Source organism: Falco naumanni, chromosome 5 (assembly GCF_017639655.2).
Source record: "Falco naumanni isolate bFalNau1 chromosome 5, bFalNau1.pat, whole genome shotgun sequence".
NCBI classification, from domain to species: domain Eukaryota; kingdom Metazoa; phylum Chordata; class Aves; order Falconiformes; family Falconidae; genus Falco; species Falco naumanni.
Window position 1 is genome coordinate 41188053 of NC_054058.1, and position 26245 is coordinate 41214297.

Here is a 26245-nt window from a genome sequence, read left to right on the forward strand (position 1 = left end):
ACAATTAGGATCGATGTTTCCAGGGCATAGAATCTGAAAGCTAGAATGCAGAATCTGAAAGATCCCCCTGAATGTACACATTGTGTAACCATCTTCCTTCTTTTTGTATACTTGCTTGCTATTAAGAACACTTGCCCTAGGATTGGGGAACATGGGTATGAGGTGCTCCTTAGGCAGCGGGAAAAATAGGTTTCAAATACTCCTTGGCCTGGTGAGATTTGAATCTCAGGCTTCCACATGCCAAGCTGTTCCCTTTGGGTGTGTTTCAGTCCTCTTTTTAAAGCTGACTGGTACAACTGAGGTCACAAGCTGGATCAATCTTGAAGAAAAGTCCATGAGAAGAAAACTGACTCTATCTAGAGCTTAGGGCACTTCACCAGAAGTAGTTCACAGATTCTTAGCCCTTTTCCTTTAACTCACTTAATGGAATATCCAGAGATAGTAGAGTACATAAGTAGCATCCATATTTTAAATTGAACATGAGTCAATGCTGTCTCAGAGCATGCCCAGCAAATAAATTTGACAGAGGATAACATTTTTCTGGATCCCAAAGTTCAGGTTCTTATGGGTTTGCATGTTGATTTGGGGACCTAGAAAATAATATCTTATTTTCCTGTAAAGTTCAGTTCCAAGGACATTTCAGGTGCCCAGGCTCTTCTGAATAAGTTCTCTTTATTTAGATGCCCGAATTCTGTAGGAAAATGGCAGTAGGTGCCCCTGAAAGCTGCATTGGATCTGGCCTACAGTGCACAGTATGGGTACAGATGATTAATTGGCAACACCTAAAAATCATTATGATATTAATGCCAAATGTACGGCTATTCCAATCTTAAATTATTAACGTGTGTGTCATAAAAAAAAAAAAAAAAAAGTCAAAAAGATTGAAAGCTTAGAAGTGATAATCTAATGAGGGTATGATACTTTAAATACCTCTGAGATTAATTTGGTTTTTGACAGAGTTGTGCCTTCTTTGATGTATTCCTTTTTCTTTGATATTCTAAGAGTTGTCTGGGTTTAACAATTAAAGATTATAGGTCTGATCCATTTCAAAGATGCATAATGCTTACAGCTCTTTGGAACTTCTGTGGAATTTGTGAGTGTTAGTACTTCAACAAAATCAGGTCCAGGTTTTTAAAAAACCCAGAGCTCTAATTTAAGAAAGCTATCAAGCAAATGCATGTTAATGATACTGTTACACCAGATCCTCAAACACATGATGTTCATAAGTGGAATAGAAAAGTGATAATGCTGTGTTTTAATTCATAACATAGTATTTTTTATAAGAATTAAAAAGAGAGATGTTACTATTAAAAAGTAATAATATGAGTATGTTCCAAACAAGAAAACAGAATACAGTTTTCTGCAGCATTAGTAAACAAATTATTGAACAGTGTCTGCCCATTTGAGAAAAAAAGCCGCTATTAACACTAACATGGAACAAGAATACTTTGTTTTATAGCATATATAATTTTAAGGGAAAAAAACCACTATTGTTGTTGTTTTATCTTGGGCACTTTCTTGTTTCAATAATTAACATGCAAAACTATATTAAAACAAATTTTAAATAAATTTTTACTAAATAAAGCCAGTTGTGTTTCAAACAATTCAGTCAAAAATTCAAACTGCACCTAAGGCAAATTATTAATCACTTTGGAAAAAGAACTTGCCAAGTTAAAAATATTCATTTTTAGTAAGTTTTATCATAGCTTATTGTATGTGCACCTTCTTTTGACCATCACAGATTCAGACATGAACTTCTAATGCTGATTTTAAATCCCTACATCGATTTTAATGGAGGAAAAGGAAACAAACTTTTTAGTAAATACATAAATAATACTGATCCTTTTAATAGGAAGAAGTAATTATTCTGAGAAAGATGATAATACTGGGCCAACTTTTCTGTAAATATGGATAAGAAAAAACCTAAAGATAATTTCTTGGGGAGTTATTCCTCTTAGGAGAACATACACAGAAGGCTCCATCTCCAAGACTGCTCTTATGAAGTCATGCAGAAAATTTTCTTACTCCTGTTATAAATCAGCATCTTCTTCATCTGAAGAGCTATAAGGGTGCCAGTGTAGTTGCAGACTTGGTACCTATACATTTTCAAAATGTAAAGGTCAGAAAACTGTACTTCTGAACCAAGAATGGGAGAAAGCAATATCATACGCTTAGAAAGGGAGAAATAACTCCCACTTTAATCCAGGAAGGTATGAACTCTTTAATTAGAATTCTCTATATTTTAATATTTGGTAGTAATGGAGCAGTTCATTGCTTGGCCTTTTTAGTCAGGCCTCACAACCTCATTTGAGTAGATACAGTGACTGTCCATCCAAGTCTTCCATTTTCTGTCTTCCTAAGGAGGTAAATGAGAGTTCTTGACATCAACTGAGGATAAATTCTTCTGCCTAAGCTCTAGTCTGTGAGGAACTGGCAAGACACAAATGATTTCATGTTCTGGACCAGGACCTTGCCTATTTTAACTAGGCCAAGTATGGGTTTGGCAATTGAGCATGTTCAGCCTAAGAAACAGATTTGGTATGAATAGAGATTCTCTATACCAAGATAAATGGAAAGGACAACTAAAAGACATCTGTGTTTCAGACTATGAAATAAGAAGCTATGATACTTTAACAATATTCCCATAGAGCTAAAAGATGAAAGCAATGAGCTCACTGCAAATCCAGGTAAAACGCAAGTGAGAAACTACATTTCACAGCTTGTGCGAAGTAAATTATAAGTTTAAAAATGAGTGCAGAGAATGCAGCAGACTTCTTTAAAAGTGAGTTGGTGAGTAGTCTGTTACTTCAGTTTGTTGTGAAAACATGAATGAAAACTAAGGTTTAAAATATGGAGTGTGGGGAAACCATTCACCTCAAAGACAGTCTGACATTTCCTCCCACCTCCTTTACAGTTATTGATACTTAAATATTTCATAGTGGACAAATGAACTTGGTACAAAGTGAGGTGACCTACATTCTTTGCTGGTTCAAGTCAAAAGGACAGGTATGCTCCTATGGTTTACTAAGCAACTTCTAGTAGCTACTGAATTGACCTATCACTGAGAGAAAGAAAAGTCTTTGAAAGCAGAAAACATATAATCAGCAAGAGGAGGATAACTCAGTTTCATCTGAAATAACATTAAAAAGAAAATTTAAAAACTTTTATACAAAAAAAAAAAAAAGGTTTTCTGATGTCCCATAAAAGCCTTCAGTCAAAGGTGCCACAAAGACATAACCTGTAAGGCTGATGTACAAGGGTAGAAAAAGAAAAGTTATTCTAATCCATGAATGTCCCCATGCAACAACAATGCTTCCTCTGCAGGCTCTTCCAATTCTGGAATCCTCTTCCTTGCGCTACAAAACATATCTGGGATTCAGCGGAATAGTCCCAAAAACTGAAGGGCCTCCAGAATCGTACAGCTTTTATCCATAATGTCAATATTTTATTCTCTATCTTTGGGTATCTTCAGTGATACAAAAGTAGGTATTCATTTGTGAAAAATAATATCGAGTATGCAATTGCTTTGAAATCCAATATCAGAAATTGCCATTAAAATTTCTTAATAAATCATTTCAGTAAAAGACAAAGCAGAGGAATAAGATTGCCATGTGTCCACTCTTGCATATAATGATGACTTTTTTTACCTTACAGATTGGTAAACAGAATTGTATTTTTAATGATGGAGATAGCACAACAAGAAACATTCACAGATGCTATGACAAGCTTTATGTATAATATTATATTTCTGTATATATTTCAGAATAAAGAAAATTTTACTTTCCAATAAAAATAAATGCATCCAGAAGGCCAATTTCAATATCAAAAGGGAAAATAAACCATACAATTCAAAATTGATTTAAAAATATTTCTTAAATATAACTGAAGAAATTCGAGTTAGTTGGACTCTGCAAGAAAATTAAGTAAATGCCCTTTTTCTTTTGTAAAAGGCAATATGCTCAAAGTTTATGTGGGGAATCTTAAAAAAAAAAAAATAAAAAAAAGTAATGAGACAGGAGTATCTTTTTTCCTCCCCAGGTGAAAAAGAAGAATTTTCTCAGCTGGATACTACTTTAGATGAGAAATTACAAAGGAGACAAGACTTTACGTGTCAATGGCTTCATACACAGCTTTTGGATTATGAAGCAGCCAGTTCCAAAAATATGAACTGGTGAGGTCATTACCTTTAAATTAGACTTTATTTATTTATTTATTTATTTTAAATTTATCTTGCAAAGTGAAACCTAGGTTAACAGTTCTAAAACAAATATGACTTTGTAGCTAGCAGGCAGTACACCATATTTCTGGGCCCCAAACATGGAAGCCTTTAGAGGTTTTTTTGGTAGTCATTGCACAGATACTTCTTCCACAGTGATAATTAAATGAAAAATACTGCAGAATCTTATGATAAATATCTTCATAGCTTTATGCTAGCAATGCAGTGATTTTTATATTGTAAGGAGTGTAGAAAAAAGTGCTTGTCATATATTTTATAAATTTATTGATATATATTATGATTTTATGTAATTAGATCAACTGTAACATTACCTATATTGTTAGATTTGATTAAGGAAGTAAAAGACCCACTTTTTAACTTCAAAACATAAACCAAACTTTTACATGTTCATAGTATACTTTAGTAAAATGTTGTAAACATGCTACTTCTATATTTAATTTTGGTTATTAAACAGGTAAAATATCAGTACAATTAAAGAAAAAGTTAATCTCATTCCCTAAACTAACATGAAGACATAGTAAGTATATTTTGGTCATAAATTCAATATAAACCATTGATATCTTAGTGAAGTCATTAGTAGACACAATGCCAAGCACCTCTAATAAAACCAAACAAGATGTCAGTAGGCAAACTATGGATTTAGTGTAAGCATTTTAACTTTATTTTCATTAAAAGTGTATTTAATTTGTGATGAAATGGACTGCATATTGTTATGCTTTGTATGGAAAAGTATTCCACATTTCTAAATTGTATCAATGACTGTAGGTAGTATATGCAGCACATATTCTTTAGGAAATATTTATCTGTCAGTCATGTTCCATAATAGTGAAACACTCTAACTGTTTGTTTAAAAAAATTGCCATGACTTTTATTTTGAATGAAAACACTGCAACAGAACATGTAATGATGTTTGAAAGTAAGGAGACGTGGAAATTTATAGAACAGTTTTTTAAAATGTTATTGTGTTACCTCTGCAGGTGTGTGCTATGCGCTAATATTTGTATTGTCATTTTTTAAGATTTTGATACCATTTTTGAATGTGGCAAAAGTCCCACTGATCTCCTTTGGAACATCACTGGTAGACTGTTTAGAACAGCTCATACATTTATGTAACTGAAAACAATTTTATTCCTATGTAATGTGACAAATTATGTGGCTATAATTTATGTCGATACATACAAAAATTCATACGTGGTTGTTTATTGACATTTATATTTTTAATTCATATTCTATCATTGGAATAAAAATATTAATTGTTAATGATTTATTGATTTTAAACTTAAATTAAAAAATAATTACTCTGATACTTTAACATTATCCATTAATATTAATTACTCTGATCCATCTTAACCATGGAATTATTTTAAATAGTATCATTTCTACTTAAGCAAGAGTGTTTCCAGGAAAAGATTCTGTGCAGATATTTTAGTGAACGCAGTACAGTGGGTTTTACTGAAATTTCTGTTCTACATTTTTCCCAGCTGTCATTTTTTGCCTGAGTTAGATCCTACAATACAGGACAGTAGACAAGTACAACTTACGGTAAGAACTTGTTTCCTTGTGGGTTTTTTCAGAATTTAGCTATGCCTTAATGGTGTTTCCAAATGCATACTTGATTTAAAAAAAGAGGACATTTTTTTGATTTAATATAATTCTTTAATGATATCTCTATTTGGCCATCAAGTCAGCCATTGATGGAGATCAGAAGAAAATGAGCAGAAGAACCTATGTGTGTATATAGGGTTCTAGTTCATGATCTGATACTGATTTTGTTTTTAAGACAGCAAATGTTACTGTTTTTAAAGTGTCTGAATTGACCTTTTAAGTAATGTTTTAAAAAATTAAATACAGTTCGGCACCAATTATATTTGCTGAAAATGTGTATTCTTGTCAATGAAACAAGTTTAAATGTTCTTAAATTCTGTAAGTCACATACCTAAATCATTCTAATATCCCCACAGTGTCACTTATTGAAAGACAGTAAGTTGGACGTGCATATTAATACAGTGACATTATTAAAACCAGTGTATAAAATCAGACTTACTCCTACAATTTCTTTTCTCTATTTTTTTAAATCATAAAATGCCCTCTACTCTTTTCATGATGCATTCTTTCCTTTGCAGCATTTAAAAAACTTGTGTTTTTGGAAAAGGCTAGTCCTGTGGATTGGGAGGAAAGGGAATATGAACAATTTAATGATCTGAAGATTGACAAAATGAAAAGACTTAGTGTCAGAGATACTCAAAATTTCCTTCGATAGTGAGCACTGTTATGAGGCCTGCAGGCCAATTTATACTTTTTTATTTATATATATATATATACACACACATACTGACTTTACATTTTATTGCAAAGTTAGCAATATTCTTCTAAATGTGATTGTGGATGTTAAAAAAAATGAGACAAAACCTTGCAGACTACACAGAATTAGTGTCTTACATTCATATACATAAAGTAAAATGTTGCATAAAACGTATTTCCCAGTTAGATGATGTGTCATATGCCTCATTCTGCAGTCAGAAATCTTGGCCCTTTCTAACCTTTGTCTTCCTTAGCTTCACCGCCTATGCAATATGCATGTTTTGGAAATGCTTTCATAAACTCTTCTAAAATTCACTGTTGGAAAAATGCTTTTAAGACTTAAATGTTGCTATTACTATTTTTTTAAAATTTTGTCCAAGATTTTTCTCTGTGTTGTGTCCAATTCTTAGGTTCCTGATAAAGTTTAGTGGCTGAAATCGTGAACCAAGTGACCATTACAATGGGTTTTGCAGCGGCACTAATAGTTATTTGTTACATAATCTGAAATAGTAATTGCTGTAATTTGAGCAAATCATAATCCAATAAGGTTATCTAAATTACATATTATGTAATTATTGGTAAGCATATGTGCAGATAGATAGGTTGTATATTATTTACAGTAAGCAATTCTGTCCACAAAATACTGCTGCAATCCCACAACAGTATTATGTGGTGTGTCCACATAACTGGCAATGTTATGGGATTGTCGCAGCCTGTGCCACATAATTATATAGCTGTTCCACATGAATGAAATCCAGAGAAAAAGACAACATTAGGTCAAAAAATAGAAAAAATGAATAAAATATCTCTAATACAGAAAGAAGTACTGTATAGGCAATGAAATAATGATGTGGTTTGTACATACATACGGCTGGAGAATTATAGTTTTAAAATTTATATGGGTTCTTTTAACTTTTAAACGTTGAAACGTGAACATACTTCTAATGCTTTTGCACAGTAACTCAGATAAAAGCTATGAAATTATAACAAAACCAAAGTTAACAGCTACAATCTTTATCAAAAAGAAGGAAAAGCTCTGGTAAACTGAAAAAAATAGGAAAATATACATTAAAAAAAAAAAATACTTCAATGAGGAAAGCATTCCTGAGTATTTCCAGTAGTTTATTCATATCTCATGTGCTCAATCATAAAGTTTCCTGGTGTATAATAGTATCCCTAATTTGAATGTGTTCCATAAGCCTGCATTCTGAAAATACTAAATTAATATAATTTTCTAAATTATATTTGTGCACATTCCAAGAATTTAAGACATTCTTTTTCATGGATACAAAATGGTGTTTCAATGGTTGAGTATTAATAATAAAGTCTTAGCCCTTCTCATTGAGGAATAAACCCTATGTAGTAACCTGCAGTAAATCTAAGAATTTATTATGTTAATCTTGATAATTTTGCTTACTACTACCACTGCATAATTTTTTAGGAGGGCATGCTGACTAACAGTTTAAACTGGGCTCTTGAAATTAATATGATTTTGCTGAATGACAAGTAGGATAGACTTCCTGATTCATCTTTGTATATAGTTCAAGTTACCTGCATGGTTAACCACTTGAATATTAGTCAGTGTCTCCAAATCATTAAGATATAACTTGAATTTAAAAGCGCTTTTTACCTCATAAGGTTACAGAATTTCTTGGTAATTTAACATAGGAAAAGAAAAATATTCAGGTGCAGAGTTTTATTCAAGGCAAAGATTCCTCCTGATTGAAATTATTTCCAATTGGAAAAAGGATTTGTAGCAATAAAACATAAGGGCAAAAAGTCTAAAGGGTTAAATATGGTGATCACTACAGATGAAAGTCCAGTACTGCACTCTGTGAAAAAGTGTACCAGTACCTTAAATTTCTTCCAAATTTTTGGCTTTAAGCTATAGATGTAAAAGAGAAGGTTCTAATTAGCTTCAGAGGGCTTTCAGTCAGGTTCTTTACAAACTTGAAATTAAGTTTGCTCCAGTGATTAATACAACCTTAAGTATTACTCTGACTGTAATTGGGTGAAAATATTTATCTTTATTTGAAAGAAAATAACAAATACTTTACATCAGAGCGCCAGGCAGCCCTATTAAAATCTAGCATACAACACTGAATATTGTTGTCTGCAAGATGATGAACATCGGATTCTATGATGATAGTGGTTGGATAATAATTCCATGGAAAGGTTAGTTGTTTAAAATACTGTGGCCTCTTGAGTCGTTGGGATTGGGACATTAGAAGACTTCTGCTTTGTGTTGAAATAGGTTAGATGGAAATAAGAATTATCAGTTCCATTGATTTAAATCTCTCAATGATTGTATTATTTTTACTAATGAAATACTAAAAGCTTTCAGTTTAAAGATTTTGAGCATATGGAGCTCTCACAAGCTTATAACAACTGTATTAAGGTGAAAAATATAAAGAGTTGGCAGGGTAAAACTGTTACTCTTTTACTTACTCTTTTCAAAGTTTCTTGACACTGCTATGGAAGAGAAAATAAAATATTGATGTTAACTGCAATAATACAGCCTGCTACTTGTGCAAAGCAAAACTTTAAAATCATGGTTATTAAACATATAAAAGGCAAGCATCAGAAAACAAGGGATAAACTTTCTGTGCTGACACAAAGGGTACACAGTCACTAAGGAAGAGGGTAAAATCTCTGTATCTTCGGAGTTGTTGGTTTGAAAATGCATGAACTTGTTAATGAATTTTACATTAAACAGTGACTGGGTAAAGACAAAGAAATGAACCAGGTCTACATTTCATCCGAGTTCTCTAAGTTACACTGGACTACAAAGCCTGTCTGCATTGGTGCAGTGCTGCTCTTGGTACAGTGAGCTGGTTTGAACAGGAAGTCTGGAGATCGTCTCCTCCAGAGTAGCCTACAACTTTATAGTAACGACATTTTCCTGAGAAGAAGGGAGCTGCAGGCTTCAGCCCCCCGAGGGAGGAGTTGAGACCCAGTCTTTCAATTCCTGATCGACCATTCTAGCTACTACAATATTCTGCAAAAGTTTGGTGACATTACCACTAGCATAGTCTTTCCTTTATTGTTGTTTGTTTGTTTTTTATGAAAAATTAGCCTACTCAGACACCTAGCTTCTCAAAGGATTTGAGGCTTTTCAGCCCAGATAGAGGAAGGACTTAATCTATCTTCTGGACTCTGCTTCTGAAGGTCCAGAGACTACAAAAGTGTATCCTTATGTTTAGTATTTCCAGCTGACTGACTTTACACTGGAGATTTTGTTGATCGCTCTTCCGCAGTGTCTGATTTTTCCCCATCATGGTTACCAACCCTCAATATCTAGTTAACAGTATTGTTAGATGGATGCTTTTGGTGTTGAATAGCTTTTCATTTCAAGGAAAGGGAGTTCTTGTTCAGTAAATGCAAAGTCATTTCCGCAAAACTAACAATCTACTGTTCACAGTGTATGTTATCTTCCAGGTCAGTATTTTTAACATTTGTCCTACCTGTTCCCAAAACAAGGACCCATTGCTAAAATGAAATGTGATTTTCATTTATGTTTTGCCATATTTATGTGCAGATACTATGCCTCAAACCAAAACGTACCACCACTGGATGTTAGAAGTTTATAATTAATATAATACTCTTACCTAAAGTGTAATTAAAATGCTGTCTGATGGTTATGGTTAATTAGCAAAAACCTAAAAGATTAAATTACTTACTGGGGCCCTTGACTGATTGAACCGATACGTGTCCTGGATAAAACATAAATATTGCAGAAAATAATCCAGTATGACATCTCTGACATTCAACTATAACTTAAATTATAGACTGGTCAGTAAATGATCTTAAGCTGTTTAAGGTTTCATCAGCCATCTGCAAGATTGATTTTCTTCAAAATTACTGTACTAAAATGTTTTCTTTTGTTGTTGCACTGACTCAGATCACAAACCACAATTTTAAGATCGGCTCTTATTTACAAAAATGCTTTGACATAGTGCATTTGTTCAGCCTAGGCAACAATAAAGGATTGTGGTATCATTTTGAAGAAGGTTGTTTGACAGACCCTGTTTGTTTATTTGGGGTAATGTGAGCTGCATTCAGAAAATGTTATATTTTGTTTCATGATTGTGTACATTCTCTCCCACTGCTTCCAGGCAAGCCCTGTAAGCAGAGAAGACACGGATTTAGACCTTGTTTCCATGGCCAGTGGAAGTACTTTGACTGAGAACAGAGAAAAAAATAAGCAGCCACACAGACACTCAGAAAGAACTTCAAGTAAGTTACATTTTTTTTTCAATATCACTTCTAAAGATCACTTTAAAGTGCTAGGTGGTACTGAGCATGCTTGGAATCCCTGGTAACACATGCTACTTATCTTTCCGTTTCTTTCTTACATAAAAGTACTTTTTCTACAATTCTGTTTAAAAACCATGTCACCAGTATCAATAGATTTTCCTCTTGTGATTTTCCAGGAAGTTCCCTGTGATGTATGCTAGGTCTTCTGATGATTGTATTCTTAAAGTACTTTCTTTTCTCTAAATTATAAAACATAGTGGGTTTTTTAATGTTCTCCTTCATTTTTTTCCAAAAAAGGTTTGAAAAATGCATGTTTTGTTAACTGAATACCAGAACATGTATCCTAATCAAGCCACAGATTTCTGTCATGTTGATTACCAATTATGCTGTAGTATAGGCATCCCACTGAACTTACTATAGCTCACTGGCAGAGGATCCTTTTAAAGCCTTATATTTTTACCACTTTAATATCCCACAAATTAACAAAAGACTGTATATATAGAAAAAATGAAAAAAAAAACCCTGAAAATCATAGATTGGTAGCATCATGAATTTCATGGTTTATTTTCTGTAATATAACTGTAGAAAATGTTAATATATTTCTAATAATATGACATACTATATTTTGTCATTTCTGTACAATGTCTTTTCCAGATAAAACAAATTTCCAAACTCCAAAAATGTACATTACAGAAAATATAAGCAGTATTAAATAACTTTGGCAAAATTATTGAAATTCTTAAAACCGTTCAAGTAGTGAAGTTTCTTGAAATGTTTTATGTCAAAATAGAAATCAGATTATTTTGTAAATTATATGTAATTGCTGGATTTGCTTTTTTGATTGTTTTTATATATGCTGACTTTTCACTTTCAAAACAAATTAAAAATCAAGGAAAACATGCAAAAAATACTTGATATCTCTATTTTTATGACATACTTTGTAAAGACTTTGGAATAAAGATGTATTTACATTATATTAGTCCACACAGGCAAAAAATAGCAGTAAGTACAATTTATCTGTGCTTATTCACTTACATTCCTAAAATTAGATTAGATAAAATTTGTCATCCTAGTATAAATTAGTTACATCCACTGAGAAAGAATATGATTCTTTCTTTCTGCCTGCCATCTTAGAATAGAACAAATTGTGTCCTGAGTTTTCTCATTTCTCTCTATTGGCTAGTGATGAAGCCCCACCACTTAAATTAGATGAGCTTCCTAACTGCTAATTTAGGTGAGACATGTCTAAGCTACTGATGTAAATGGCAAAATTATTGTTATATTCATATATTCAGAATAAAACATATGCATATCTTGAATAATTGAGTTAAATAATATACACTGCATTCATATTAATGTATAACTGCTGTCTAGATTGTAACCTACACTATACCTCCATCTAGAAAAATAAATGAGAATAAGCTTTTCCGACAAAAATAGGCATGTCGAATTTTCCTGTGTTTGGAGCTTGGGAACAGTAAAAAAAAAAAAAGTCATTGTATTATGCCTTCAAAAAGAGGAGACTAGGAAAGAAGCAGGAAGAACAGTCAACTGGCAGAGTTTTAGGTGTGACAGACAGAGAGACAGTTTACAGTGTCTTTTATATATATGATTTTCATAAAGTACACATCTACTACAGCACAATTACATATTCATTCTCCTTTCAGTAGTCTAGGAACTAAGGAAAAAAAAGGCCCAGGTCTTACATCTTTCTATATATGTTTCTGCATGTATATCTATATAAAATTAAAGTGATGAAACATTAAATTGTAATGCATATTATATATAAACTCAGACATTACTATTATCTTTGTACAATTTATATGCCATGTATAAACATATTCATTATATAGTTCTGTTTGCCGAAGACTACTTCTTTTCAATGATCGAAAATAAATTATAAGCCCTATAGTATCCCTAATCTGAAAACATTAGAAATTTGCCTTTATTTATAATCTATTCATTATAATATACTTTCCTGTTGTACTTGATTTTTGCTTTCTGAAATATTCAGTGAAGAAGCCTAGAAACCAAGCTTCAATCACTAAATTACTGATTTAGTTGTGTATTCCTTTTGAGTTAGCCTGCACTTGTATTACAGAAGAGCTTAGAAAAGATGCTGTGACCTTAGAGGTGCTTCCATTTGAGTAAATTGTTAAATCAAGTTCTTGTACTGTTTTTTCAGGAGTATTCAATGTCAATGGTTTAGTAAGCTTTAATTAATAAAATGTTACTGAATTTACTTTGCAACATCCATAATCCTGGTTGTTGCTCAAAATTCTTTTTAATTATTGGTAAGAAGTCTTTGGCAAACTGTGTTATACAACCAAGAGAGATTTTAGTATATATCAGAGATATTAGTTGAGGGTAACATATGTTTCTTATATATTCTTATATTTCTGTATATTTATATATATTGTGTGTATATATTGTATATTTATAATTCACTATTTATATCAGTAAATAGTTGACATCTTAAGGTCTTAAAAGTGAGGTCTAAAAATGCAGGATAAATTATATTTTAGGTATATTTACTCAAAAAAACCCCAGAAATATATATGATACTGAAATAAAATGCATTTTATATACTACAGGGACATGACTATGTGAACTATCATGTTTTCGTAAAGACAAAACATATAGTGCTTCCAAATTATTATCCTTTAATTCAGAGGGGTTTTTAGAAAGTCTAAGTCAAGATTTTCAGAAATATTTTGGGGCATTGCCCAACTTTGATGTACTTTTTATAGATCTTATCTTCCAAAGGTAGGTTCTTAGAATTCCTGTTTAGAGAATTTTAAGGTTTTTATCACTGAAATTTACAGATTTTTTCTTCAAAGTCTGGACGGGGTAGTTTAATCCTAAAATAACTGAATTCTGTTCCTTGACAAAATAAAATGAATTACAGAATAAAAGAAATGCTGTGGACATAGTATATCTCAGTTTAAGGAAAGCATTTATGTACTTAAAGTATTTGATGTGGTTCCATGTTATATGTTCAAAGGGAAAATTGACAGTGCATTAAATTCACCCAGTATTAAAAAAAAAATAAGTAAAAAAATATATATAACCTAAAGAGAGCGTAGCAATTGTTCAGTTAGACTAATTAGTATGTTATGTTCTCATACTACTTTATATTCCTTCCAGAAATCATAGTTATTTCTTTATGCTCCATGGTAACTAATTTTTTTTTTTATTTCTTGAGGTGGTATTTTGCGTGTAGTTTTTTGTTTGTTTGGATTTGGGTTTGTTTTGTCATCCTTGTCTTACCACTGCTAAGATTTTAATCTCTGTTACCTAGTGCCAGCAAGTTGCAAAAGTAGGTGTGTTAGAACGACCTTTTGTTTATTATATTTTCTGCCTTTCAGTTTCCCATAAATTTACCTTCCTTTTGTAAAAAAGGACAGAAAAAAAGTTCTTTTTACATGATGTATAATTTCTCTTTAATACACATACATCAGCCATGATGGTTAGTGGCTTACAGTCAGAGTTATGCAAGATTCAAATATCAGTCCTACACTCACTGGTATTTTTATTAATTCCATAAATATTGATGTGAATTGCTAGTTATATTTTTTTGGTTTAATACTTTCCTAAATAGGGTAGTGTAGTCAGCACCAAGTGGCAAGATGGGCATTGAAATATTCTGCAAGAATTAGGAGTTAAATTATTTATTTTTTTTTTTTTTTACACCTGGGTAGACAGGATGTTTTTTTTTTATACTAATCCAGTTTGTGAGGAGACTATGACAATTGTCAACTCCATTCTGTCATCCTAATCTGGTTCTGGTCAACCAATATTGGACCTCCTACATGTTTACATTGTTTACCTGTCATCACATTTTTGTCATTTTCTTTTCTCTGCAAATTTTAAACTTTATTTTCATTTTGCTTCCTGTCTTGTGAACTGCAATCTTTTGACAGCGATTTCCAGAAGAACCAGAATTTAAAAGTGGAATGCAATGGGAACTGTGCCTCTGTTATTTGAAATACTGCCCAGAATTCTTAATTTTTCTCTTCCCCGAATTCTAGTCTTTCAGGGAGCCTCTGATACCAGTAAAACACTGCTTTCCAGGAAAAAAATTAAAGATTTGGATGTGATTCTTGTAATTCTTTAATCATCCCTCATTCAAAAAATGTCCCATAAATACTGTCTCCACTACAAAACATTTATCAGTTTAATTTCTCAGATAAATTCAAACTTAACCATTCTGTTAATCAGTGAAAGTAAAGTTTAGTAATGCCTTTATTATAGTGGAAAGGCTTCAAACTCAATGGAGAAAAAGAAACAAACACACCCCAATAATTTTTATTTCACTTTCCTTTTTATACCTTTCTCTCCATTCTTCTTTTTCCTCTTGACAGAACCGCTGCCTTGATTTTTTTTTCCCTTCATTTTATTGATAGAGTCCTTAGAAAGTCTTCAGCTTTGTTTTAAACAGTGTATGGTACAGCTACACGTCTTTAAAAAAATCCTGGTTTCCTGCATCTTTCTCCTTAGCATTAGTATTGTCTATATATTCTAGTTCCATAACTGCTGTCTTTCATTTAGGATTTATAAACTCCCTGTGTGCAGTAAACATCTCATTTTTAAGCTCTCTCTCTTCATGCTTTTACTCATATTTTACCAAGGGCTTTCTGGTGGTCTGGTGGTCTTTTTTATTTTTCTCCTTTCTTTTTTTTTTTTCCCCTGTTATGCAGTCTGAATTAGTTTGCCATGTTATAGAAAGTGAGTAAAAAACATCTTAGAAGCATGAGATCAAATATGGAAGTACTTATTTAGTAGTCCTCTCATTTCTCAGCATTACCTTGCTTAGTAGAATCCCTAGAAAATAATAGTAAAATTTATGATTTCTTCTTAGAAATTTGTAGAAATACTGTAAATTTATAGAGCGTATTTACAGTACAAACTACATATTATCATCAGCAAAATGCTGAACTCAGTTTACCAACTGTTGTCACAATTTTAGGAATAAAGCTGTCTCTTCTGTAAGCTACATCAGCTATGTGACCACATGAATATTGAAGGACAAGCATTTTGTCCAATGAAAGATGTTTAAAATTTTTGTGCTCAGAAAATGAAGACATATAGTGAGTGACAACATGTTCTACTGTTCTGAAGTAATTAATATTTACTAGGCTTTGATACCTAGTAGGAAAGCATGAATATTGTTTTGAACATCCTTTCAACACTTTTTTTTTTTTACATACTAATATCTCTGTACATCTTACCAGAATACAAAATATGCCTCAGAATAAAAGCTGTCAATCCACCATACATTAATTCATAGCATATATTTACATAGTCAGAGTAAACCAGTAGAAACTAATTAAATCTATGTTATAGGCTGAAAGAATGCAAAATACCTGCAGTCTTGAAACCCTTAAACATGTTAGCATAGCCTGGTACCTAGGCAAAAAGCCATGCAGAAAGATAGGGTAATTTAGCAGTGGCACAACTCTAGATATATATTTGAAATTCTATAATGACTTCCAAACAAGAGCTCAGTCATATCCTGCAGACTTACAGTGCAGGCAGGTAAATAATTCTTTAAAATAATTAGTAAGAAAAGGCACTTTATTAGAAATTAATTAATCTGTACAATACTCTTCATTATATTTTAAACATTCTTCAGTGTGCTGAACTTTACTTGGTGTCCTGTATGTAAAAATACACAGCACAATGGAACTTTTTCATGTGCAGACTTACATACTAAAACCTACTTTTCTGTGTGTGGTGCTGATGGGATATATTTTGTCCACATGAGAGAAGGTATTTGACCACAGATCCAAAAGTTTTGCCTTTTTGCAGTTGTGTCGCTAGCCTGTTAGTTGATGTTAAGAATATAATTTTGAATCTATATGCATCAATTTTCCTATCTGCAGAAGTAATAGTCATTATATATACCATCCTTGTATAATGTTTATGTATCTGCTGGTGAAAGATGATAGCATCAGTATGTTTAACTGTTAGGAGGGGAAGGGGCCTTCTCCTCATTTGTGAACTGGATAAACTATTTGGAAGCTGCCATGTCAACAAAGGGGTAATGTTACAGATGGATATACACAGGTACAGCCATGCCAATGACAAACTGGTTACTGTATGCTGACAAAATCAATGGATGTGTCAAATGGTGGAATGATTAATTCACAAAATAAAAATAGTTGGTGACAGCATAGGTCTAACTCAGTCTTTCAGAGTTTCTTACATTCACTGATTCTTTTTTCTTAACTGGGGAGATGATATATTGATTAACAATAGAAGTGCAATAGTCCTTGAAAAAACGTTATTAAAAATTCAATGAGCAGTTTATAAAGATGAAACTGGGAACCAGTATAGATATAAATCTTGTGTTTAGAAATGAAGTACATCAGCATAGGTGTCATCATTTATGCCTGCAGAGAGCTATTTTTCGTAATATTATCTGCTTGAGAAGAAGGCTTCTCTCTCAAAAATTAACATAAAATCATGAAGGTAGAAGTGAATTTCTGAGGTGAGATCCTGGCTTAATCAAAGCCAGTAAGCTGGATTTCAGTGTGATACATGCATCTAGTACATACTGCAAAAATTCAATTTTTTACTGTTTTTTTTTCTATTCATGGATATAACATCTGAGTATTTCCCTAGTTTCATAGTGTGCAATCTTAATACCTTTTTTTTTTTTTCCCCGCAATTTAAGGGAACACACATGTAGGCCTGGCTCATCAGTGTAGTTCCACTGATTTCCATGCCCAAGTGTTTAAAAAATTTGATTAGTTGTGAGTGTGATTAAGAAGAAGAAAATCTCGTTCAGGAAAGTACTTGTGTATAATTTTGCATAACAAGAATACTCAAGCATGCAATTTGACATATTCTGCAGGGTCAGAGCTTTTTCCTATTTGTTAAACACAGCTGAAGGATGCTGCTTTCCTCACCATTTGAAATTATTGTGGAGATGCATATATATTTTTCTATGTATTAGTTAACTATGGATAGGGCATACATAATGTTTTTGAACAGACTACAGAATGATAATTTACAAAATGCTGCTTAATTCACTTTGAGGTTGCATATGTAAAATATTATTTAAATGCAGATTTTAAAAGTCACTTAGAACTTGCTTTCAATAAATTTAGCAGGCTAGAGAGAGAAATGATGTTATCTCATGTAATTTCATCAACTGTATTTTGAATTATTAAAATAATTCAAGAGCTATGTATAACAGGTACACAGAGGCATTTCCTAATTTTTAAGTGTGTAATTTTACTGCCTGGTAGTCTTTTAGTAGGATATGAGAGTTCCTGGGAGATGTGTGCTTTTTTGAAAGAGAAACCAGGTTAAAAAATAAAAATCTATTCTGGAATGTTGACTTGCACGTAACTTAAATACCCACTTGGAACCCTGGAACCATTAGGCCTACCACAAGGATTTCTGTCATATGATATAATGAAGTAATAACAATTTTAGCTTTCCTTTGCTGTGGGATATTTGTCAAGTAGCTTCAAAAATATTTCTCAAGTCAGTGCACAGAAAAACCCTGTAATGAATGTTGGACTACTGCAGAGTTGTTGCATTGGCTGACAAATATGTGTCTAGATATTTTTTTCACCAAGACTTTCTTTCCTTGGTTTTTTTACTTCTAATTTGTCTCTTTTTATTGCTGACTTTTCCACACTTGTGTTCCGTAATCCTTTCTTTTATTATGAACAATTCTTGTTTCTGCTCCTCCAACTTATTTCAGTATAAGCTTCATCTCACAGCCACTCTTAGGCTTCCTTTCCACAGTCACCATCAAGTCTTGTGTTTATTTCCACAGATCTTTGTTTGATTACCTTTTTCCCCTCTCTCTCTCTCTACTCCCTTTTGTATCCATATATTTCTTGTCAGTATTCCTCAGATTCATTGTGTCCTAGTTTAACACTCCTGCTAATTTGGCCTGGTTTAGTGTACTATTTAGGCAGATCTTGAGTCCAGACTCTTAATGTCCTTGTTCTCTGTATCCTTTATTATCATCTCCTGTATTTTCACTTCTTGTAATTATGTAAATTCTGAGAGTTAGGATCCATTCTAGTGCCCCTTAATCCATCTTTATTCTTACTCAGTCCTCCTTTGCCAATTCACAACTTTCTTCCCCACATTTTCTCTCTGCTCTCAGTGTCAGCTCTCATGCCAGCTATGCCAGAGTATAGTTTGCCAAGTTAGCCTTTGTTTCTCTCACCTAACTCCCAAGTCAGTCTCATTTCTCTGCCAGGTTTTAATTCCAGCCCTGTGCCTTTTCTCTCACTCTCCTTCCCGTAGGAGCTTTGGCTGTTATCCTCTCCATGGTTCCTGTAGCTAGATTCCATCTGCCACAGAAAGCATGAAACATACAGGCTCTTAAGTTCCCTGACCTACCGTGATCTTCAACATTCTTTTTAGGAATAGTTTTGCTTAGCTCTGTGTAACATCATGGTAAAGCACATTTCCATGCTGACTGATATTTTAGGGAATGTAGCCCAAAAAATCAAGAACCCTTCCAATCATGTGGAAACTTCAGTTTGTATATACTTGATCCAAATTTGGACAGATCCTAAAGCCAAGGCTCTGTTACTTGGCATACTTCAAGCCTCCTCTGCAAAGGGCAGCATAAGTACTTCACATATTTTATTGGAAGTGACTAGCATTTCAGAATACTTCACCAAAGGCACATACTCAGTATGTGAAATTTCATCTTAAATGGTCAAAATTTGGGAAATAGATAATGAGCTGAAAAGACAAAATAAATATCGGGCTTTCATAACTGATGGTGCTAAAAGTCCTGTTTGTAGTTAGGAAAATGTTGTATTTTACAGGAATGTATTTGGAACATTAGATTTATTATGTTGTTTATGTTAAGTGTGTAGAATGGCAATTAATAAACGTTTATAAATTATTATTGTAAATGCTTATCTACCTGAATTCCTGCATGTGACTGTGTCATATCTTAGAGTTCAGGTTATTCAAGCATGATCTGGTTAGAACAGCATCAATGTTTGGTAAACAAATATGTCCAAGTTAATTGTTTCTATAAATTTTTAAGATTAGTCTCTAGTCCTACCAACTTGAAGTCAAGGAGATTTACAGACAAAATTAATTATTTGCTTTAAAAAAAATAAATATCATGAGTATGTTTTATCTTTCCATATGGAAAGGAGATATATCTTTACATGTTATGTGGGATTTTGTTTAAGATGCTCCTGAGGCTTCTTAATGCTATTCAAATATAAGTATGGAATACAAAAATTTAATTAAATTAATATTGTAAAATTGCAATACAATAAATATATTTTTGATCCAACTTCAGTACAGCCATAAGTAACATTATTAAAAAGTAACCTTTCTGAGATTGTAGCATTTACCTTTTTCACAGACCTGCTGAACCTAGCTTCTTTCCAGAGCTTAAATTGATGTAAACGCTTTGCTGCTAAGGATTTGTTCTGGTCACTTTTATTAAAATGTTGAAGTTTTTTCTCCATGCCTTCTTATGCTGTATTTGCTCTTAAGTAATACAATATGGTAAGGACTTTGAAATAAATTATATCTCCAGACACACAATGTTAGGTGGATCGATAAATGCCCTATGACGTCTACTATACATCATAAAATTTCTATCATAACCTGTTTAACAAAGCTTTTCTTCTTGGACACCAAGAATTTCATTCAAAGCATTTTACATATTGCATTACTTATCAAAACAGAGGATATGTAAACCTTGACATTTGTTAAAAGACCCAGGCTTTAACCAAAAAAGACCAGAACAAATCAATAGCAGAAAACAGATTAAGCAACAGAAAAGTGACTGCTTAGAAATAGAAGCTTGTGAACTTAACCCAAGACAAGCTTTCAGCACATACTCAAAAGAAATGGTTATTTGATATATACAGGCACCTGAAAATCTCTCAGACTCTACTTGAACTTCATATAGTCAAATATTACAATTAAGTGAAAGTACTGTAAATAACCATTACAGCCTGTCTTCCAAAGCTTAGTTTGGGATAGGAGAAATTAAATTGCTTTTCTTGGCTAAGATTTTGTTCCCATATAAGTGGGTATTAGAATAACTGTGTTGTTATTATGTTATTATTCTACATCTTAAGTTATACTTAATACACTCACCAGGTTCTATTTAATTCTAGTACCAGTAATATTAAAAATAATTATCATCATCATTATTATTGTTGTTATTCAAAAATATTAGTACTCTATAAATAGAGTAAAGCCAATGTAACAGTCCTAACGTATATCTACTAAAGATACTTATATCTTGAAACAATGTGTATCTTTCTGTTGTTGCCTTTGGGTAAGGCCCGCTACAAATACATTCATGAAAGATAACATGAAAAGAAAGTATTATGATCATGCTTACAATTATTCATAAATCACAAATGCACTTGCGCATACCTATATGTATGTATGCATATTAATGAAATATATGCCTTACAATTCTCTTTATATTTATAGCAAAATATAACTGTGAATGTCACCTTTTCTTTTACTGGTCAAAATGTCTGATAATAGTATTTTTATTCAGTTATATATGCTAATACATGAACCATTCATTTGCAGGATACATAGCAGTTTAGGAAAAAACGGAGGTATTGCAAATCCAAGCTTGCTGTAAAAGCTGTTCACATCATTAGTAATGCTGCAAGAGAAAGATATAAGCTCTCTTAAAAAAAAATTGAGGCATGAGATAACACATTCAAATAAAGTACACCCTGAAGAACAGTTAAAAGGTCTCACAGAGATTTTAATATTTTAATAATACCTGAATATCTGACCTTGCAGCACATAGCAGGTGTGTGCTTGGTAGAATATTTTAAAATATGAAAAATATTTTCATTTGCTATCAATCATTGGGGCTTTGGTAATATTTGCTTTATTTTTCTGTATGTTGAACTAAGTGCGCTCCCCACTTTTTTTTATTTTCTCCCCTATTCTTGAAATCAAAAAATCTTATAAAGCAGTAAATCCTCCCCTGAACAGGCATAAATGTATTTATGTCCAAGGAGAAGTAAAGCACAATAAATATAAGAAAAGACAACAAATATAAGTGAGAAAAATATAATGATTCTGTTACCTTTTCTTTTTAATGTTTTGTTTGGTTTGGGGTTTGTTGGGGTTTTTTTGTTGTTGGGTTTTTTTATTATTATTTAGAAAAAGAAGACTATTTTTAAGGAAAATTTCTGTGTTCAATCTCTTAATTCAAAGTGGCATTGTCATCCTTTACTAGACTCTTTGTCTTCCCTCATCCCATTGATCTAGATAAAATTCTAACCATTTGCTAATGAAGCTGTCTTTATTAAATATCTCTGAAAGAAAAAATTGCCTGTTTGAGTACTGTAGAACCAGAAAACCTGTTGTAAACACAGGTATTGACAAAAAAAACCACCTAAGATTAGTTTTAATTTATATGTAATATTGTTCCCTCTTGCAAGACTCTACCTAGATGTTTACTTTACTCGTTAAGTACAAAACTGCTCTTACTTCACTACACGTGCAACAAAAACCTTTCTCATATTTGACTAATACTTTAATGGTAAATTAGGTGTTTCTTTGGTTTATGACACAATTTTTCAATCATAACTAACATTTAAGCCACTAAGCAATCTGTGAAGTATAATGTCTGAGAGTTAGGTATAATATGAATAGGAGTAAGGAAACTTTATCACCAAGTTTATGTGTTTTTCTGACTCATTTTGAGAATTCTTCAGGGAATAGGCTGTTGGATCTCCACGCCAGTTTTGTCTTTCGTCACCCCATTTAGAGTGATAACTGGAACAGCAGTGTTGATAACAATACCCATCTCTTAGTGCTATTTAGTAGATATCAATAGTGCTTTATCAGAAGAGCAAGCATACATATTTATGCCCATTTCAAAGATGGGAAGATGGGACATACAAAGGGAGTGATTTACAACAAACCTGTCTTGTCAATATTTAATTCTGAATTATTTGATCATTCCCTACAATGGTTTGATTTTGTTTGGCTGAAAGTGCTGAGAACTGTGTAAGGGATGGAAAGAAAGAATACAGAGTAGTCTATGCTTTAATTCAGTTTGTCCAGGTCACTACTGTACAGTGAAGTTTAAAGTAGAACCTAGGAAATGTAACCAGCACTTCAGGATAAAGAAAAAGGGAGTTCTCACTGTCAGACTTTGGGATAGCCTCTGATTTCTTAAACCTGCATTCAAGGGAGCAGAGAGTCTACACCTTTAGAGCCTCTGGGATTATGCAAAAATACATTCAGGCTGAGGAAGTTATCCTGCTCAATTACTGAAGGTCTACAAATCCTGAACTATGATTCTCACAGACATGTAAAACATTGTTTTGTCAGACAGCTTATATGCACTCAAGACTAATAAGTTATTACATTTTACTCACAGAATATTTGACCATGCTACCCTCTAAACAATGCATAAATCAGTTACAATTAAAAATTAAAAAAAAATAAAAATTGTGAACTTTTGACTCTGAAGTTTAGAAAAGTAGAATTCATGCTATGACAGATGTGGCTGTTATTCTGTCAAAATAAAAGGATATATTAGTAACTTAGGAAGACTTTTAACAAGTTTCTTGGAGCAAATTACAGCGAGCCTCTGGGGACTTTTTTGTGGAATAATAATAAACATTTCATAGTAATGGAAGGACAACATATCCATTCCAATGAACTGCATATAGTTATAAGTGGAAAGGCAGGAAAACCTATATTTACAGATTTCTGAAGTCCATCATGAAAATAATATTTAGCAGCACAGACAGGTTCATAAACAAGTAAATTTGTTAGTCCAGAAACAATCCAGATTAGGCAATTAGGATGAGGTTGGCATCCTGATTTGCTAAATTGACTCTACCAATTCTAAACTAATTTTAAAATTTATTATCAAATTTTTTATTCTGGCATTTGTATTTATTCTGTTTTTAAAATAATATAATAAAAAATATTTGATTTTTCAAAACATAGAAATTAATAACTGATATGTCTACTTTACCTATCATTGATACAGCTTTGAAGATGAATGCATAGGGAAGTCAGTCTCAAGCATGATTTAGCCCCAAACTTCTTTTCCAGTCTAAACATGCAATAGCTATTCCCATGGTTTGTTTTTTTTTTTAACAAAGAACATATTCCAGTATTATTTTTTTTTTTTTTAACAATTTTTGCAACTTCAGAAAACATCCCTTTAAATTAAAGGGATGCAATGTTTTGTAATATTATTGCCATGTTAGATTTATTTTCAAGTCTCACTAACTAACCACTTAATTTACTAATTTGAGGGTTTCAGCCTTCAGTGAATACGTTGTGGTTCTCAGTCAAAGGAATTAATGGCAATTTTACTGCTTGATTAAACAACTTTATTCTTTGCTCTTTAACAAAAGCCTTTCTGCACCAAGAGATATCTGCTACCATTTGAGATGTTAAATAAAAGGATCCAAACACAAGGAAACTGGAAATGCTGTAAAGGCAAGACATGAATATTTTAAATATTTATGAGGTACACCTAGAGTAAGTTAAATATTTTAAGAAAAAAAAATAATTTACTACATCTGTGGAGCAATAAGAAAATGAACAGAGATCATATTAAAAATGCTTGAAAGCTCTTGATTGCAAAAATAACTATTTAGTAAGATACATTTGCAATAATTTAAAACTTCATTAAAAAGGGGAACTGTAGGCTGGGAAAAGCTCCTGACATGTAGATCTAGCAGACTAAAAAAAAGCATCCATATGAAAATGAAGACATTCTTACTGTTTTATATGTATAACTATGTTGTAGAAATTAGTAGATAGAATTATATTTAGTCATATGGTTTAAGCTTTGTTTTGTTTTGGGGGACTATTCATTGTGAGAAATTTAATTTTGCTATTGAAAATACTTAAAAGTTAAAATATCAAAAATAATTACCAAAAATGTGTGGTTAGTAACCTTGTACTTTGATAGGTCACAAAAGGTGTTTGTAAAAATGTTATTTGATAAGCTAAGATAGCGTACTAAGTTTATATACATATATATATACATATAAAACTGCTGTACTGTGAACATCATCTCATTCTCTTACAAAGTTTGAGTTGTCTTCTACAGATGCTTTCTTCCTTACAGACATCTAAGATATTTCCATCTGTAAAGTGTTAGTTTGTGTAGAAGAAATACTATACCTTTGGTCAGGTCTAATGGTTCTTTTATTTAAGTAATTGTCTTAAGTATTTTGTAAAAACTAATGTCTAAATTACTCAAGTGTCTATATGCATGACAAAGTGATTATTTCACTAGTTCTATATGTTCCTAAACTTGCTGTGTCACCATTCAGCATAAAAGTTTAAGTATTCCTGGGCTTTGAAAAAAAAAGAAGTCACTCTTTTATTTGATCTAATGTACTAAACCAATAACTTGCTATTTAGATATATCTTCTGAACTAGTTCTCCATCCACTTGAAGGATGAATGATGTTAGTTTCTGTGTCAAAAGCATTACAGAACTCTGCATGTGTTTAAAGTATGTTCAAAATGGACAGATAGTGGCACTTCTAAAAATATGATAATTTGTGAGTAATGTTACTGTATTTTGATAAGGAGTTTGGTTTTTTAAAAAAGCACTACCTTGTGAAAATAATTGTATTACTTTTAAAACAGTGAGCAATACATAATTATGAAAGTTGTGTGCTATAAAATTAGACATATTGATGTATAGTTTTATCTTTAAAAGAATGTAATGCGTTGAAATTTAGGGAGTTTTGTTTGTTTGGGTTTTAATTTCACATATCTGTTTATTGTTTAGAAAAGAATTTACCTACTCCAGAAAAATCATGTTTAAGTCTATCTCGCAAGGAACGGATATCATTTCGAGACCATCCAGTGCAGCTCAGCAGAGGATGGGGAGCAGGAAAGAAAAGGCAAAAGCTTAAAAATTCTAGCTGAATATTGGAGATAATGTAACTAGTTGATTTCATCAAATATGGAGAGCATATGGAGAGCTGTTTCTTTTTAAGCCTGTGAATATCAATTTTTGGATTCTTGTTTATTACCAATGTAAACAGTTTCAGTTAACTACATTTGACTTATTTTATTATACATGGTTACAGTGGTTTGGATTTTTTTTTTTCTGGTCAAAGTATCTTATACCTGTCAGTAAGTTATCATAATTTGTGTTTTCAATTGCTTGTATGTTCATGTGGTGTAGAATGCAGAACTGATTAACCCTACAAGGATTGTTGTACAGTAAGTAAGTTCAGGCTTGCTTATAAGAACTGATTGAGATGTGCAAATGTAATAATGGTTCATGCTCATGTGATATATGTCACATATCAAAATACTGAATTCTCATTTTCTCACAAATAAAATACATGCTTGAAACTATGTTGTGAGCTATAACAGCCAGCAATGCCATTCTTAGAGAAGTCTGTTTAGAACATTTTACTGAAGCAGCAAAAGTTCACAGCAACCTACAAGGTTGGGA

The 26245-nt window shown here is 32.2% G+C and overlaps 1 protein-coding gene across 1 annotated transcript in view; it reads left to right on the forward strand.

Annotated features, from left to right (window-relative positions):
* LRRIQ1 (leucine rich repeats and IQ motif containing 1) overlaps positions 1–25707 on the forward strand; it is a 113582-nt gene extending 87875 nt beyond the window's left edge. The window contains exons 23-26 of the mRNA XM_040596293.1: positions 4039–4171; positions 5719–5779; positions 10654–10774; positions 25568–25707. Of these exons, the coding sequence (XP_040452227.1) occupies positions 4039–4171; positions 5719–5779; positions 10654–10774; positions 25568–25707 (455 nt within the window). The remainder of the gene's footprint in view (positions 1–4038; positions 4172–5718; positions 5780–10653; positions 10775–25567) is intronic.
* The last annotated feature ends 538 nt before the right edge of the window (positions 25708–26245 follow it).